The sequence below is a fragment of the Aethina tumida genome, chromosome 1 (assembly GCF_024364675.1).
Source record: "Aethina tumida isolate Nest 87 chromosome 1, icAetTumi1.1, whole genome shotgun sequence".
Taxonomy (NCBI): Eukaryota; Metazoa; Arthropoda; class Insecta; order Coleoptera; family Nitidulidae; genus Aethina; species Aethina tumida.
In genome coordinates this window covers 71,495,615-71,511,668 of record NC_065435.1, presented here as the reverse complement: position 1 = coordinate 71,511,668, position 16,054 = coordinate 71,495,615, and the positions used below count along the sequence as shown (strand labels likewise).

The 16,054-nt window shown below is 29.6% G+C and overlaps 2 protein-coding genes across 3 annotated transcripts in view; one reads left to right on the top strand and one right to left on the bottom strand.

Moving 5' to 3' along the window:
- LOC109606196 (uncharacterized) overlaps window positions 1–14,838 on the bottom strand; it is a 69,671-nt gene extending 54,833 nt beyond the window's left edge. The window contains exon 1 of one of the 2 annotated variants that reach the window (XM_049961609.1): window positions 14,732–14,838. The gene's annotated coding sequence lies outside the window, so the exon portion shown is untranslated. The remainder of the gene's footprint in view (window positions 1–14,731) is intronic. The other variant, XM_049961608.1, reaches the window with a different exon arrangement.
- Window positions 9,036–10,339, top strand: LOC109604797 (protein takeout). The gene is made up of 5 exons (XM_020021331.2): window positions 9,036–9,107; window positions 9,173–9,268; window positions 9,321–9,468; window positions 9,519–9,652; window positions 9,711–10,339. Exons 1-5 carry the CDS (start codon window positions 9,044–9,046, stop codon window positions 10,010–10,012), a joined length of 744 nt encoding a protein of 247 aa, XP_019876890.2. The 5' UTR covers window positions 9,036–9,043; the 3' UTR covers window positions 10,013–10,339.
- Window positions 14,839–16,054: the final 1,216 nt, after the last annotated feature.

The following is a 16,054-nucleotide window of genomic DNA, read 5'->3' as shown; positions in this document are numbered from 1 at the left end:
GATAGTAAGTTACTACTATATATAACACTATCTAATATTATTAGATATTGTTGATATTTTATTAAATTATTTACTTAACCATAAAAGGTAAATTAATAATAATAATGTGATTTTTAATTTTATCTCTAATAGTATGCAATAGTTTTTTGAAAATTGGCATCTCATTCATTCATTCAATGCTGAACATATTTTTCAGTAAGAAATAGCTTTGTCAACTTTTGCATTGAGTTCATTATTATCTATTGTTAAATTATTATAATTGAGTTTTAAATAGAAAAGTTAAGGGATCGTTTCCAGCTGTATATTGACCATACTGTATATATAGTAGCTACCATTTGACAAAACTTAAGGACAACTTTAACTCATTTATTCACATTTTTAGAATAATATTAAAACCTAGTTAAAACTAGTTAATAATATTGATTAAAATCTAAAAGTAAACTTGTTTGTTTTTAGTCTAAACGGAAATCTTGCGAAAGGATTTAATGCTTTCGACGTATTTTTTATACAGTTTTTGGGCCAATTTTTGATTTCAAACTTCTCGGCCCACTGTGTACATAATTTAATTATTTCTAAGTTTTTTACTTTATTATCGTGTTCCTCATTAATTTTGTCCAATTTCCATTTAGAAGTTAAAACGTTCCTGCTGCTTAAAGAATTTTGGAAGTTAATAAACAAGATATCAATAAGAAAAAAATCTAATCTTGATATTAAATTGACTCTTGCCATGTGACCCTCAAATTGAAACATTCTTTTCACCCACTCGCAAAATATATTAATACGAGCCGTGCATGTTAAGAAGCCCCCCTAACAATAATATCGGATATCGAAAATATTTGTATAGAGGCTTCGTACCTGATACAGCAGCCCCAAGACTGGTAGGCGATTCCAGGTTTCCGGGTCAGAGCATTTGAATCAATTTCGAGTCGGATAGTTTGACGGTATTAGACTCGGCGGACAATCGAACTCCAATTCATGTCGCCTTTGACCCTTCACAAGTCGTTACGTGTCTTTTATTGCTTTATAGGTTGTGTTCCGCATGTTTACAATTTAATTAAATTTATCCCTCTCCAGACAGTATTTGTTTTTAATTATACTTGACTTCGGTGCAATTAACACGTGTCCGATGCATAATTTAATCATGCCAAATTAAAATTAATAGAACCAGATACAAATTTGTCGTGTCCTTGCTAATCCCTTTTTTGCTTGCCCTCAGTTTGCTGACTGGGCAGGATACAGGTAAGGGTGGCTTTTTTTCATCATCTTAGCTGGGCTTAGAGTCGGGATTAAAACAAATGGAGCCTGATAAACAGACCCGGGCGAAAAGCCACGGATGAATATTTTAGCAGGCCGAAAATAATTAATCGTGTGCCAGTTTATGGATTACATTTATTTTTGGGTCACGGTAAAATATTATGGAAGAGATTTTTTTCATTTGGTTTACGTCAATTAAACAATCAATTAAAAATGATCCTACCAATTATAATAAAACTCGAAAACATTGACTATCGTCCTATTTTCTCGGTAAGTGGTTATATTTGCACTAGCCAAGCTTCGAGACGAACGTGCTTTAAATGACATTTGCCCCGAGTCTCCGAGGGATTCTTTTTATATGTCACCCTTTCAACTTCCAAATCAGGATGCCCAGAAAGATCCATAAAGATATAACAATTAAGTCACAGAATACGATCTTTGATTATGGTCTTATGGCTTAAATATGATGAATTTGTAACATTGAGTTTGAAGGTAAAAGCAAAATTTCACTATTTTCAACAAAAGTAGTTTATATTAAATACAAAAATTAATGAAAATTACATAATAATCTTCTTAATATACAACTTTTCCTATAAAAAATTTACCGTTAACTATTAAAAGTAATAACATATCTCCAATTTTCGTTAATTGCGCCTACAACTTTGTTAATTGACTATAAAAATAGTTAATAAAATGTAATCAATGGATCAGAAAATTGGTCGTATAATTAATATAAACACCAGTGGTTAAGATTTATTAAAATAATAAATTTTCAATATGGCTGTTTATAAATTTTATATTATTATTTTGCGTTTATTGAACGGAAAATTAAGTGATTTTAAATAATTATGTAAACTGTTCTAAAATTACTGTAACATTTTTAAAATCTAATATGAATATATATAGAATGATTGTTAACAAAAGTTTTAAGGGAGTGATATAATGACGGCATCATTGAAAATTCTATTTTGAAGTGGACATAATCATTTATAAAAAATTCAATAATGTTTCCTCCGAGAAACATTCCTGACAATCCATAAATGCATTAGTCATCAATCAGCAAAGTCACATCATCCGTCAAAAGAATGCAAAAGTCTCCAATGAATAATTCTCAAAGAGCGAAATACATAAACCACCTCCAGGACATCCAACCCTCATTTACTATCCCGCGATTTTTTACATTCGCTCGTGAAATATTTCAGCCCGTTAAAAAAATGTAATAGTGTAACTTAATTAAACTGCCGCTGCCTCCTAAAACGTTGAATATAAATTAAACGTTTAGAGAATTTTTCCATGTTTAACACCTCATTGAGTCGCAGGATTAACAATATACAGTCAAACAACTGGGGGATGTGGTATTTTTAGCGAAGAATCCATTCATTCGGCATCTTATCCCTGGTTATCCGTAAGTCCCTAAGGAGCGACGTCTTGCCTCCATCAAACGGCGTTTAATATAATGAATGAGGAAATCCTCGGTGAATTATCTGCGTCCCACAAGATTAATTCATCCCTCGCCATGTTTGATCGATTAAAACTTCCACTGGTCTTACTTATTGTCAATTCGTGGCACGCGGTTTATTTATAGGTTTTTCTGACTTCGATCGATCCATTTCGTCCATGTTTGTTTGGTAACCAACAGATAGATAATGAACGCACTATTGGACCATTCGTCCTTGGGAGACGATTTCCTCAACTCGAAATGTGATTGTTGTCACAGAAAACGGACACTATTGATTTGTAAGGTAATTTACATTTATAAATTGAAATTCACTTTCAGTGAAAGAACTCAACTAGACGAACGGAATGAACATTCAGTATGATTTCATCAAAGAAAGTTTCAACTAACGTTTCTTTTTTTATTAAAAACTTAATCGGAAGCAACTTTTGGTTAGGTATTTTTACTTTTATTTTTAAGTAAATTTGATCGTTTCATTTTTTATTTCAAATATTCAATTTTCAATTTAGAAATTTAATTACAAGCTATCATCTCTACCGTTTTTTGGTTAATTGGAAATTGTAAATATTAAATAGCCTTTAATAAATAATAGTATAAGAAAAGTTGTTAATGAAAAGTGAAAGAAATTGAATTATGGTCGATAATCGAGTCAAGTACACGTTTATTTTTTGTCCTAGATATCAAATAGGTTATAGGTATGTGAAAAGTGACATTCGCCAAACAACGTTGCATGACCTGAACTTATTATGAATGATTGAGTATTTGGTCAAGACACACTATGTAAATATTTTAACAGCTCACGTGCTACATCCAAAAAATTCATAGCAAAAAAAAAACAAACAAGGGCAGACAGTATTAATTCATCTATTTTTTTATACAACAATAATGGCCACCTAAGAATGAACTTTGTTTGGAGAAAGATGTACCAAAGAAAGTAAGGATTAATATTGAAATTATGATTTAATTATGTCAGTTAATAAAATTCTAGAAACAAGTGTAGGAGGACAGTTTTTATCCCGTCTCTCCATTATTTATTTAACAGAGTAGAAAAGTTTCAACATCTCGGATTTAAGGCTCATCATTGGAAGATTAATCCGACCGTCTCTATTTTTTTTATTTTCCCGAGTTACAGTTTACAAGGATTGCAAAGTCTTCTTTTGTACCTGAAGCTTATATCGGGGGTGCAATTGAATGGCGATGAAACAAACTGGTTTAATCTTTTCTACACGTTTCAGTCGTCACACTTCAATCGAAATGACACATACTGTAGGCTTATGTGTTGCACATTGTGATTTATGATGGGCACAATTTGATTTCAGTATAAAATTTTTCTTACCAGAGATCTGAATAATGTTGTACTATTAGAAGAGCACCTGGATATGGCTGGATTGTCTAATTTCTGTGTTACACCATACGTTTTATATTTAGTTTCATTTTATTAATTCGAAAGCGTCGGATATTTGAAAGAAGTTGTGTAAACAACAAATCGTTTATCTGGACTATTTTTAAAATCATATGTAGCTACGATGAAAACGTGAAAGGATCGAATATTTTGTAGAATTTAAAAAAATTTTAAGAATTTAATTATGTCAAGACCAATAAATCACTAATAATATTAATGAAAATTTACATTTCTCTAGTAAATTATTCGAATTCATCAAGTTCATAAATTCATTGTCAAACATTTGCATTTTAATTTAAAGGAAAAAAAAAAGTTAAAAAAGCAAATTGTATGAAGTATACAAATTTAAATTCACGTAAAGAAACTAATGTTTCACTTTAAAAAAAAACAAAACATAATTTTAACTATATTTTTTAAAGCTAACATGGAAAAAGATTTGCGTAGAAAAAATCTTCTTGAACCAAAATAAACTTAACCAGCTGAAATAATAACAGTCCAACTTAATAACAAACAAACTTAATAATTATTATTTCATATAGAAAATGGATTCGTGATTATAATTTCCATGTTTGGAAATATTTGCTTTAAGTCTACAGACAGTGTTTATCTTGTATTTATGAACGTGTCCATCCACAATGCAAATTAACGTTCCTCCCTTGATAAGTAACGATTAAATTAACCCCTTTAATGAACCTATTTAAATGAAATTTAAATGCGCTTTGACTTTGATGAAATTTTGGAAAAACCTGCAGCGTGTGGATACCTTGTCAAACAAAATTTTGTGTTTCAAGTCAGTACAAACTTCTGCTGAACATGACGTATGCCTTATTACATTTGAACTCAAACGTTTTAATCTATGTTTACTCTCAGCAGATACGTTTTAGAACCATTGGTCCGTTAAATTACAATCCCTTCTGAAATGAACTCCCGACGATGCAACTACATAATTACACATAGCAAATATTTCATCGACTTTAAGAAAATCCGATGCAGTCTTGAGTTAATGCTATTTTGACATTGTATCGTTTTGCTTAGGTCAAGTACTTGTACAACATGACAAGCAACCAATTTCTTGGCATGCAACGTTCTACATCACCCGTTTTATTTGACATGATTTAATATTTACAACCAATACCATTTTTTACCCTAATATCGCCAGACGTTTCAACATCAATATGTAAATGTGTGGTGGTGGATGAATAATCGATTTTTTCTTAATGGTTACTTCTATCGAACGGAACACAGATAAAAGGCTAAATGGAAGATTCGAGTTATAATAAAAGCTTTTCATTTTTTTATGCGTGTAACGAATTGGAATTTACGAGTTCATTACGTATTTCGATAGAAATGCATCAAGGATTTAACGGTTATTGTTCAATACTTGAAATGACCGACGAGATTTAGACAATTAAATTGTTTCCAATTTAACTTGAAAGCTTTAGGCTAGAAACCGTCCAGGAAATTATGTTTTGCGTCATTGGCTTGGAAAATCGAAATTTCAGTCTTATTTTAAAACGGAGACTGTATTTACACTCGTAAAAAGTGTAAAAATTGTTATAAATGTCAAAGTACATTAATTAATTGTCCAAGTTCAAGAACAAAGAGGTAGTTTAATGCTCATAATCAAAGTGGTTTCAACAAGAGCTTTTGTAACTAATATTGGCAAAGTTCAACTTATGCATTAAATTTCTGACCAAACAACTTCCTCAAAGACAATTTTCACCGGACTGCGCTCCCCGTATGTGCCTGAAATTGCGTATAAAATCTCAATTCTTATTTTCCCCATTGTTACAAAATTCGTAACAAAGATAAAACGAAATTCCGGTGAAATTTATGCAAATTCCTTGATGATAAGCATCAATGGCACCCTAACATTTAAAATGACGCAAAAGATACACGGATAACGATTAAAATTTCGATGCAAATATGCTATTTTAAGCCTATTAATTAGCACATGTTAATTTTAAGCTAAAGTAAGCTAAAAATAACTGTGAAAATTTATTGCGGACATTAAATACTGTCCTTAAAAGACACACACGCCAACTATTCAATGCACAATTAACGATTGCCTGGAATCTAAAAATATACGAAACTACTCTTTTAATTACAGCATTTATTTAAGATCGATCAATTTACTCTGATGACAAATTAAATTTAGTTTATTCTTTTGTGAATCCCCGCGGCCAATTTTATTATCCAACACAAAAGGACGGAACAAACATTAATTAGAATTTCACACGTAATTATTACGGGTATAGATCAAAACTTTTCGGAAGACAATATTTAATTATTTTAAAGCAATTTAAATTCCGCTCCAGCTGTTTAAGTAATTACTTTCCTAAACTTTTTTTGGGTTTTATTAATTTGTCAGTTTTCCGCGACGCAAAAGCTTTTTGGTGTTTTGATGTAGCACTTTCACTGGATGTTTGCTAAATAATAAAACATTTTTAATTAACACAATTATTCTGGGTGAAAGCTGTAATTGTACGGTTTCCTGTCCAATAATTTTTTTATAATTATACATATTAACCACCATCAGTTGCGATCAATAGTTTTCACTTTGCGGTTTTATCAAGTCATCGTTAATTGGCTCCAACCTGAATTAAACCCATTCATTAAATTGTACCCAACATGCAGAACTGGTCCGTTGACAATTGACTGTAAATACTGCAAAGATATGTGTTTTAGAGTGACTGGTAAAGGGGTTACTCTTAAAATAAATTGTTCTCATTGACTGACTATAAGTTGATTCCAAAAGGAAATGATAAATATCGTATTAACTTTTCATTACCTTTTATTTGCATTCGTATTATTATAATTATGTTTATTGGTTTAATAACGTATTATCTAATTGATTTTATCTATATTTAGTATCTCATGTGCTCTTGAACCCCGATGATTGATAACGGAATTTCTATTTTCGTTTCCACGTGTTGATCTTGACATTGCGTGTTTTCCTTTCTTGTAAATTATTCCGTAGTGCCCTTTAAGAACCGTCTTCTAATTAGTATTATTAACCCAGATACGATTTATGGCCGGTGCATGTTAATTGATATTTATAATCGGTTATAAATAATTCAAGTTCAATTAATCCAATGAAACATTAAAATTAACCACTTTATTTTTATTAAAGAAACTCAATGCAAGGATATAACAATTCAAGATTATAAATGAATAATGAAGTAGGAAAAATGAAATTTATCGATTCAAATACAACCACTTGATTTTCCTAAATTTAACTAAACATGGAATGTCCATTTCAGGTTCGACTCTAAATGGATGAAAGGCCAGGATTTCCCACATTTGTGTGTTTTTTTAGCTCGTCATGTTTGCTTTTTATTTGGATCGAAGATTTGTCCTGTTCGAAATATATGCCCGCATTCTTTTAAAAGGGAGTTAAATAAAATGAAAACAAAGGGAAGACATGTTCTCAATGTTTTCATTCGAAGTTCCTTTCTAAAATCAATATTTGTTGAATTCAATTTGTTGTTGTCATTTAAAATCGTTAATTTGTATAATTATCTATTTTTGAAACATTTAATTAAATAATTAATGTAAGTTCGGCTGTCTGTGATGAACATGCAAAAATGTTAAATTGATTTTGTCTGCAATGCAGATTTTAATTTAATTTACTAAAGTAGAGCACATTGATTTAATTATAGATTATATATATATTTCAATAAGTAACTAATAAATTCGTAAATAATTAAATGAAAATTTTGTTATGTCAATTTAGTGAAGCTTCAATTTAACAGTTCTAAATTAATTAGTAATCGGGAACACATTTAAAATATTTATCAATAAGTTATTTCAGAAAGTTTTTCAATTTGTACGTTTAATCAATATGGATAGTATTAATATATAATTTTGATAATTTATTAATTAATGTTATTATTATTTTATTAATCAATTTCCCTTTATTAGTTGTCCTTTTCCTGTATTTACTAAAACTTCCAATAAATATTTTTTTAGTTTATTAATTCAGAAATTCATTTTTATTTAATGACAAAAATAATCGTAAATATTAAATCAGAATGTTCCAAATTTGTTTATTTTATCTGTTTCGAGTATTCCTGGAGCAGATAGAGAAAAAAACTGGCTTAAGTATTTTAAACATACGAAAACATTTTTGTCAAATTTCACAATTTATTTTTTTTATCAAACCATAAAGTGTTAACAGTCAGTTTTCAACAGTCAAGAAACAATATATATATATATATAGCACTTGGTCGAAGTCATCCACATAGTAAATATTTCAAAAACGGTCAAAGATAGTTCTGTTTGTGGCCATCAACATTCTAAAAAAAATTGAATTCTGGGTACTTAAATCTGTTCTTTTCTATTAGATTTCGAAGTACTCAGCTAAAGACAACCAATTTGAAACTCCCACATACAACAAAATTCTTTACAGAGGTATAGATTTAATGTAAGAAATTAATTATTTACTTTGATTATTAAGATACTAATAATAAAAAGCCTCTTATTTGTATAAATATATATTAAAACAGTGTTTTATGTACCACGTTTGTAAAATTATTAATATATAGAGAGTAATATTTTAAAAATGGTTGCTGTCAGTGTATTAACAGGAAATTAAAGATCTTTAACAGACAGCAGATTTAAGTTTCAGTCTATTTCAAATCTCATTAAAATGTCACTTTCTTTAAACAACGCTAATTAATCTCGACGCCAGTCTTGAACCTTAAAATCCATCTCGAACTAATTAATTCATACCTAAATGCATCTTATCGCGTAAATCCGAACTGTTTTTGGGACCGTGCAGGTACATTTCGACATCAACTCTCACCGTCGCTAATTATTAAAGAAAATTGCATAATAATCGTTATTTAATGTGTTGATTTAATACAAGCCATATAAATTTCTAAACGAGCGAGTCGTTACTCTAAACATTGTTGCTTCGACCGTACGAGATGACACTCGCGAGATATTTCACGTTAGTTTTCTGTTTGGCTTGCGGATTAACCGCAAAGATACGTAAGTAATTTAAGTGACACTTTAAGTGACAAACGTTTAATTTCGGACATTATTTACTCCCGTAGCCAGCGAGTTTTCCACCTGCAAACTAAACAGTGATAACTTCGACTCTTGTCTTAAGAACTCCATCAATGGTGCCATCAAAGTGTTGGCCAACAATGGTAAGTTTATTCGGTTAATTAAACAAACAGAAATCAATTATCTATTTGCTAGGGCTGCCTAAGTTCGGAATTCCTAAGTGTGATCCAATAATAATACCGCAGATGACCATAGGGGCTGGTTCTATGGCCGTTAACTTGCAACAAAACTACAAAGATGTTTACACGTATGGTTACTCAAAGGCTAACGTAACGAATGCACAGTAAGTTTGTAAATGCATTTTGAGTTGTGGTTTAGCGTATTTGCTTGTAGTTTGGACCTGGCTGGTAAGAAGTTGAGGTTCAATGTGAAAATCCCTCAACTTATTATGGATATGAAATATACGGTCGACGGTAGGATCCTTTTGATTCCAGTGCGCGGCGAAGGAAACGCCAAATTCTACCTAGGTAAATCTATTTTCTAAACTAAATACTACAAATTAATTTCATTCTTGACTTTTTTCAGATGATTGTGATATTATTCATAACATCGGCTTCGACATAATTAAGAAGAAGGAGAAAAACTTTATCAATGTGAAAAACTACGACATTAAAGTGAAGACCAAAAAGGCTCAATTCAAATTCGAAAATCTATTTAACGGCAACCAGGAACTGAGTGATAGTGTACACAGAGTGGTAAATCAGAATTGGGAAGTGGTGTATGAGGATGTTAGTGCTGGTTATGAGCAAGCTTTTAATAGTTTGTTTATTTTGTATGCAAAGAGCTTCTTTGGTAAAGTGCCCATGGATGTTGTTTTCCCACAGTAAAATATTTTGGCTAGTGTTTTAATTCTAGTTATGTCTGAAATTGAATTTCTTATAGAAATGTTTTAATTTGTATTTATTGGTAACGTTGAAGTTAATAAATTTTTTTATTTGTTAATGAGATTTATTTCGGAGCTAAACGTGATGAAAGTGTTGTTATGTCATTAGACGCGGATGTGTGTTTTTTATTATTTATCTTATCTCATAATGGAGTATTGGTATAAATAATAACCGGAAATTAGAAAGTGTTAAAGTGTTGCATCACAATTTGTTGAATTGTTTGAATTAAAGTGTAGAATGTAACATATCATGTCATGGCAAAATGTTATAAAGATTTATAATTTGCACAAGTCCTACTTAAAGTACAAGAGTATTGCATTATTGCCTCTTCAAGGGTACAGGTAACGTTTAATTATATTATATCAACCTATGATTTTGAAATATAACGATATAACAAATAATATAATGCTTTCTATTTTGTGTTTTTAGCATCATAAAAATATTTTGTTATACATACTGCTACTGGGTGTAAATTTTTGTCCTTAATATACACTTTTTAACAGTTTCCTTTATTTTAGGTATACAACAAGAGTGACAATTAAAAAAATATATTTTTTTTCATTCTTAATTTAATTTTTCTTAAAAATTGTAGGTTATAATCATTTTTATTATCCTTACGGGATAATACACAAATATTGTATTAATATGTACCTAGTGTTAAGTCTAAAATTAATTAATTACGACCATAAAAACAATTTTAATAGTGATTATTATTATTTAGTAAATTGTTGTCTAATTATCGTATTATATTATGTAAACATTTAATTTAAATAAGAGGTTAAAGTAGTATCCTTTATAACATATTAGGAGGTAGTTTTGAGATATGAAACATCCAAAAATACATTTTAATTATTAAGTAGTCATTCTATAACATTTGCAACATTTAAAATTTTGCATTATACGAATCATAAAATGTTTAACAAATATATACTGTAAAGCATAATAGTTATTGTATCCATGGCCATACAAAAGTGAAAACGTAAAAATTTAATATTTTAGTTTTAAACTTTTATTAATTTAAATAAGGATTCAGCAGATGGAATGTAACGTATGCTATTTAATATTTTAATAATTATAATCTCAATTTATGAAAAAATTATTATTGAAATTATTCTTAACAATGCCATTTAACAAATTCCTTTATACACAAATAGAATAAATATTAAAAATTAACAGTCTTAAACAAAGTATTTTTTCTAATGTAAAACTAAATAATAAAATGCTTTCTATCTGACTTAAAATTTTATATAATAAAGAACATAAAAATATTTTATTAAAGTGTAAAATTATTTATATATACTTTAACAATGACCATAAAAAGGTGAATGTAATTTTAATACTGGTAATTATTATTCAGAAAATATTTCTATTTGTTAACGTACTTTAATTAAAAACACTTTTAATTGTAAACTTTTATTAATTTAAACATAACAATGCCGTAATTCATGATTCTTTTATTTTTGGCATAAAAATTGTAATAAGATAAATGATCAAGAACTGATAATTTAAACAAGAATATTTTCCTGAGGTCAGTAACTGACGTTCGAATTTAAATAATATTGTAATAAAAATAATCTATAAAAATAATTACACAACATAATTCAATTTTAATTGAATTATAAAATATAGAATTTTCCCAATAAATTCTACATTTATCCACCTACGAACAAATGAACGAAATCCTTTGAATATAATAAATTATCCTGTAAATGAAAATGTTACAATTTTTATCTTTTAAATTTTAATCAGAAACTGTAATATATGTTTAAATAATTTAATTTATAATTACTATAAAATTTAATCAGTATGATCGCCAACTCAAATGTCCATTTAATACTGATAGTAATATCCACCAAATATCAAATTTATTAAATTTGTAATTCCCAAATGAATTGTCGGCAAATCCATTTTCGAACAAATTAAACATTATTACATTTGGCACTGGAATTAGTATATTCATAATTTACACCCATAATTTTTAAATACGGTTTATCGCAAACACACGCGTGGATCACTTTTAATGGTCCCGTCAATTTTATGAAAATAGTCCGATAATCCAATTATAACTTCCATCTGGAATCAACGAAGAGAAAATGAAATGTCAACGACAGCTTTTGCGGTCATATCTACTTTGCAAGCTGTCAAAGTATACTTCCGTTGCTCGTTTTTTCGCACTATGGTTTCCATAGTATGACGAAAAATGAATATCGAAACAAAAATCTGAACAGACCGGTCAAGATGGTTTATTTATAGTTCCCCCAACAATGCACGGCACTAAATTGTTTAGTTGGCCACCTGTCTCGTACGAATTTAAATTCAAAAAACACGTTTTGGCATTATGCTTGAATTTAAAACTGGAACAGGTTGAATCGCTCATTGTTCCACACGCAACTCCACAATGGAAGTCTCTGGGGCCTAAGTTTCAGTTTTCCCAGTGTATAACAATTTTGTTTATGTTTATGGTTATTTTAACGAAAACAATGGAATTTGGGCAAATATGCCTGACTAGTGAATTAAACCCGTATAAATAAAATAAACGAAGATTATATCCATTTGAGGTTGTACAGATTTTACAATACTTTTATTTGTGATATAAATTACTAGCCGAACAAGAGAAGTAAAACAAACTCTTGACAAGATTAATTTAAAAATTCCACTTAAATTGAACCAGTTGTAGTTTACAGCTGGGAAACTTGTAAGCGAATTAGAACGAAATCGTAACTTAATTGCCCCCACACTGAGTCAATTTTGCAACACATTCACCGCTATGATAAATCCGTTATTGGCAAACTTTATTGAAGTTCCACAAAGACATACATCTACATATATTTACCCCGAAAACCGAGTTCATAACTTACGTGGAGTCGACAGATTCTGGGAATTTATTACACAATCAGCACCGCGAAACAGGGCAGGATGCAGGAAATCGCATAATCCCGAATTTACATTATTGCCAGTGGATTTCGGGTTCGTTATCGCAATCAAAGTAGTCTTTTTCGTTCAAGTAAAAAGTCCCGTACAATAAATATATCAGTATATACATAATCATAAATCAATATGTTCGCATAAATATTTCAATAAGCCCGAATAAAATTAATAAAGATAACAATCGGCCAGATCGAAAATCTGTTACGACTTAATTATTATTGACTTGACGAAACCTGTATAAATATTCATAGCGTCATAAATTCGGTTGTTTAGATTCTGTCATGAATTTCTTACTGCCATAAATAATGCAGCGACTTCAATTTATTTACGTCCACGGACAATTATCGATTGTCGATATTATTCGGTAATTTATTCTCACTGACGAATTTTCCTGACCTTTCCAAGTTCAAAATACAGATATTAACCGCCCGAAAACAATAACGAACCTAAAGGACAATTTGAATCGCGACAACTTCGAAATTAAACACCTGAATTTTATTTATCTTCGTCCCGAACAATTCTAATTGCGATTCTCCGCGTTTCGCTCGTGCGGATGACGGAATCGGTGTCGATTTGATAAATCCGACGCGAAAACAGTTGCACGCGTTCGAGATGCAGCACCGGATTTTCTTGAAATTATCTCGTTCCGCCTCGAATCTGTCTTCGCTTGTCAAACACAATTGAAATTAATCTAATGGAGCCGGATCGAGCATTTGCGTAATGGCAGTGATGGAGTAACGAGTCTGAAACTGTGGACTTTTCAATTGGGAAAAATAGACGGTTAATCTGGTTTTGATTAGTTCTGTAAAACATGCGGGAACGTGATTACAATTTACGGCACTTTTCGACTCGGCCTTGGTATCGATGTTCGATGCATTTCGTAGTAATGCAATATCGAAAACTGCTTTCGGGCCGAATTCGCAGTCGAAGCAAAATAAAATGATTTATTCGAAAATCGACAATATCAAAGGACACTATTTCCATATTCGTCCAGTTTTATATCTTGTGTATTATATTAAAATGACATACAATTTTTGTGAGGTATATAAATTTATCTATTCAGGTGATATATTACTAAAAAATTATTTCCAAATAAATGAATGAATTCGACGAGCTTTTATTTACATATTTTATTATTTTGAAACCATAAAAATATAATGAGTCTACAAAATAATAAATAAAATGTTAATGTGTTAAATTTTATTTTTATATACATACTTATATACTTCTTACAAATACTTAGTTTACTTAAATTAATTATGTAATACGTTGTTACTGAGCAAACTGGGTTCATTTAATGCCAAATTAAAGCTAAATTAAATAATTAAACAAAACTTTTGCCAATTAGGTCTGGACAATCAAATATAACTTTGTGGTAAATTTTAATTTATATTTGGCACAACATTTAAATGTTGTTTACGTACAATGCAAAAATTAATTTAAATAGTAACATATATAAAATATAATAATATATAAGTACATATAGTAAAATTTTTTTTTCATATTTTAAAATTTTTCTTTTATGAATGATTAAAGAAATTTTATTATTATTTCAATATAAAATAAATAAATATTATTATTATATACTATAAATATTTTTTTCAAAATTTCTAATTTCTCAATTTATATCAATTAAAATAATTCACTGATGATAAATAAATATTAATCAAATTAAATGACCGATTAAAATTTATAAAAAGATGATCACATTAAAATTGCAGTAATTTGTCTCACCAAATATCGGCGTCTTGCCCACCGGAATAACCACTCAAATAAAAAACTTTTCGGTGTACTCGAAGCTCGGCAAAAGTTGGACGCGTGCCGACGCTGAGCTTTCGGCGACCGCGGGATTCGAACAGGCGTCGAACACTGAGCGTCGTGTGGCCACGCTCCGCAAGCGTCGCGACGTTGGGCGACGCGCATTCTCGACGGATCGGTGCGTGCATCAAGGAAATGCACGTTGTCTTTTCGTGCCGGATTAACGACATATCGATGGGTTCTTTTTATTTAAAATTCTGATGTGTTTTTGTTTCTTGTTAATATATATTTCAATTGAAACATGTTACAAAAATTAATTATGGATGTGATATAAATTAAAATATGCAGAATATACTCTTGAAATATGCAATATTATTCAAAATCAATCAATAAAATATAGTTTGTTATTGAAAAGCAGTGACAAATTTTTAAACATTTTTAAAATTAATTTTAACGTAAACAATATTGTACTGCAGTGGCGATTACTCATATGAGGCACGTGAAAATGATTTTATTGACAATGTTAAAAATTTTTATGTTTTTATTCTTAATATAAATATATATATATATATATATATATATATATATATATATATATATATATGCACAACTAAACAAGCAATAACAGTATTATATTAAATTTCAATGAATATTCAGTGCAGTTTTACAGAGGCAAATTTGCCTCTTCGCACCAATTCGTTTCATAAATAAATCTTGAATATTCTTGTTTGGTTCTAACGCCTCTACACAATGAGATCTTTTAATTTCAATAGCTACTTGAAGTAGAAAAGTTTTTTATATTGCATCTCTTTTATATTATGATATGGTGTCAACCAGTAATAAGACGAAGGAATTTATTAACATAAGAAATGCCGTTAACGTGATGGATTTTTTATTAAATAAATGTGTATTTCCAATTTAAATTACTGAGACAATATGTTTATTTCTAATTAGAATACTACAAATACCGGATAAAAAAACGCGGATTGATATATCTTGATGTCTAGCGACAAGTAGAGTAATGAATAAAATATTTTGCTTGTGAAGTCTTTTATCTTCAAAGGGTTTTTGTAATTTAAAAATCTATCTTATGGACTAAGTTTACATGATCATTCGAATTGTACGTTGTTAATTATGCGTAACAATAGTTTTTTTGTTCAATAGATAATGTGACTCACCAGACTCAAGCCTCATAAGCCACTGTTATTTCAAATGTTCTGTGAGGTAATTCAACAGTATTTCAATTTGAGTAGTTTGTCTGCAGTTACTATGTCTAGCAAGAGATCACACAGTGTCTTA

What these genes read in the sequence shown, in the direction of transcription:
- LOC109604797 (XM_020021331.2), top strand. Translation starts at nt 9,044, where the DNA reads ATGACACTCGCGAGATATTTCACGTTAGTTTTCTGTTTGGCTTGCGGA. An exon ending in CGGATTAACCGCAAAGATAC is followed by an intron (nt 9,108 to 9,172) that starts GTAAGTAATTTA and finishes TTACTCCCGTAG; the next exon opens with CCAGCGAGTTTTCCACCTGC. An exon ending in GCTAACGTAACGAATGCACA is followed by an intron (nt 9,469 to 9,518) that starts GTAAGTTTGTAA and finishes ATTTGCTTGTAG; the next exon opens with TTTGGACCTGGCTGGTAAGA.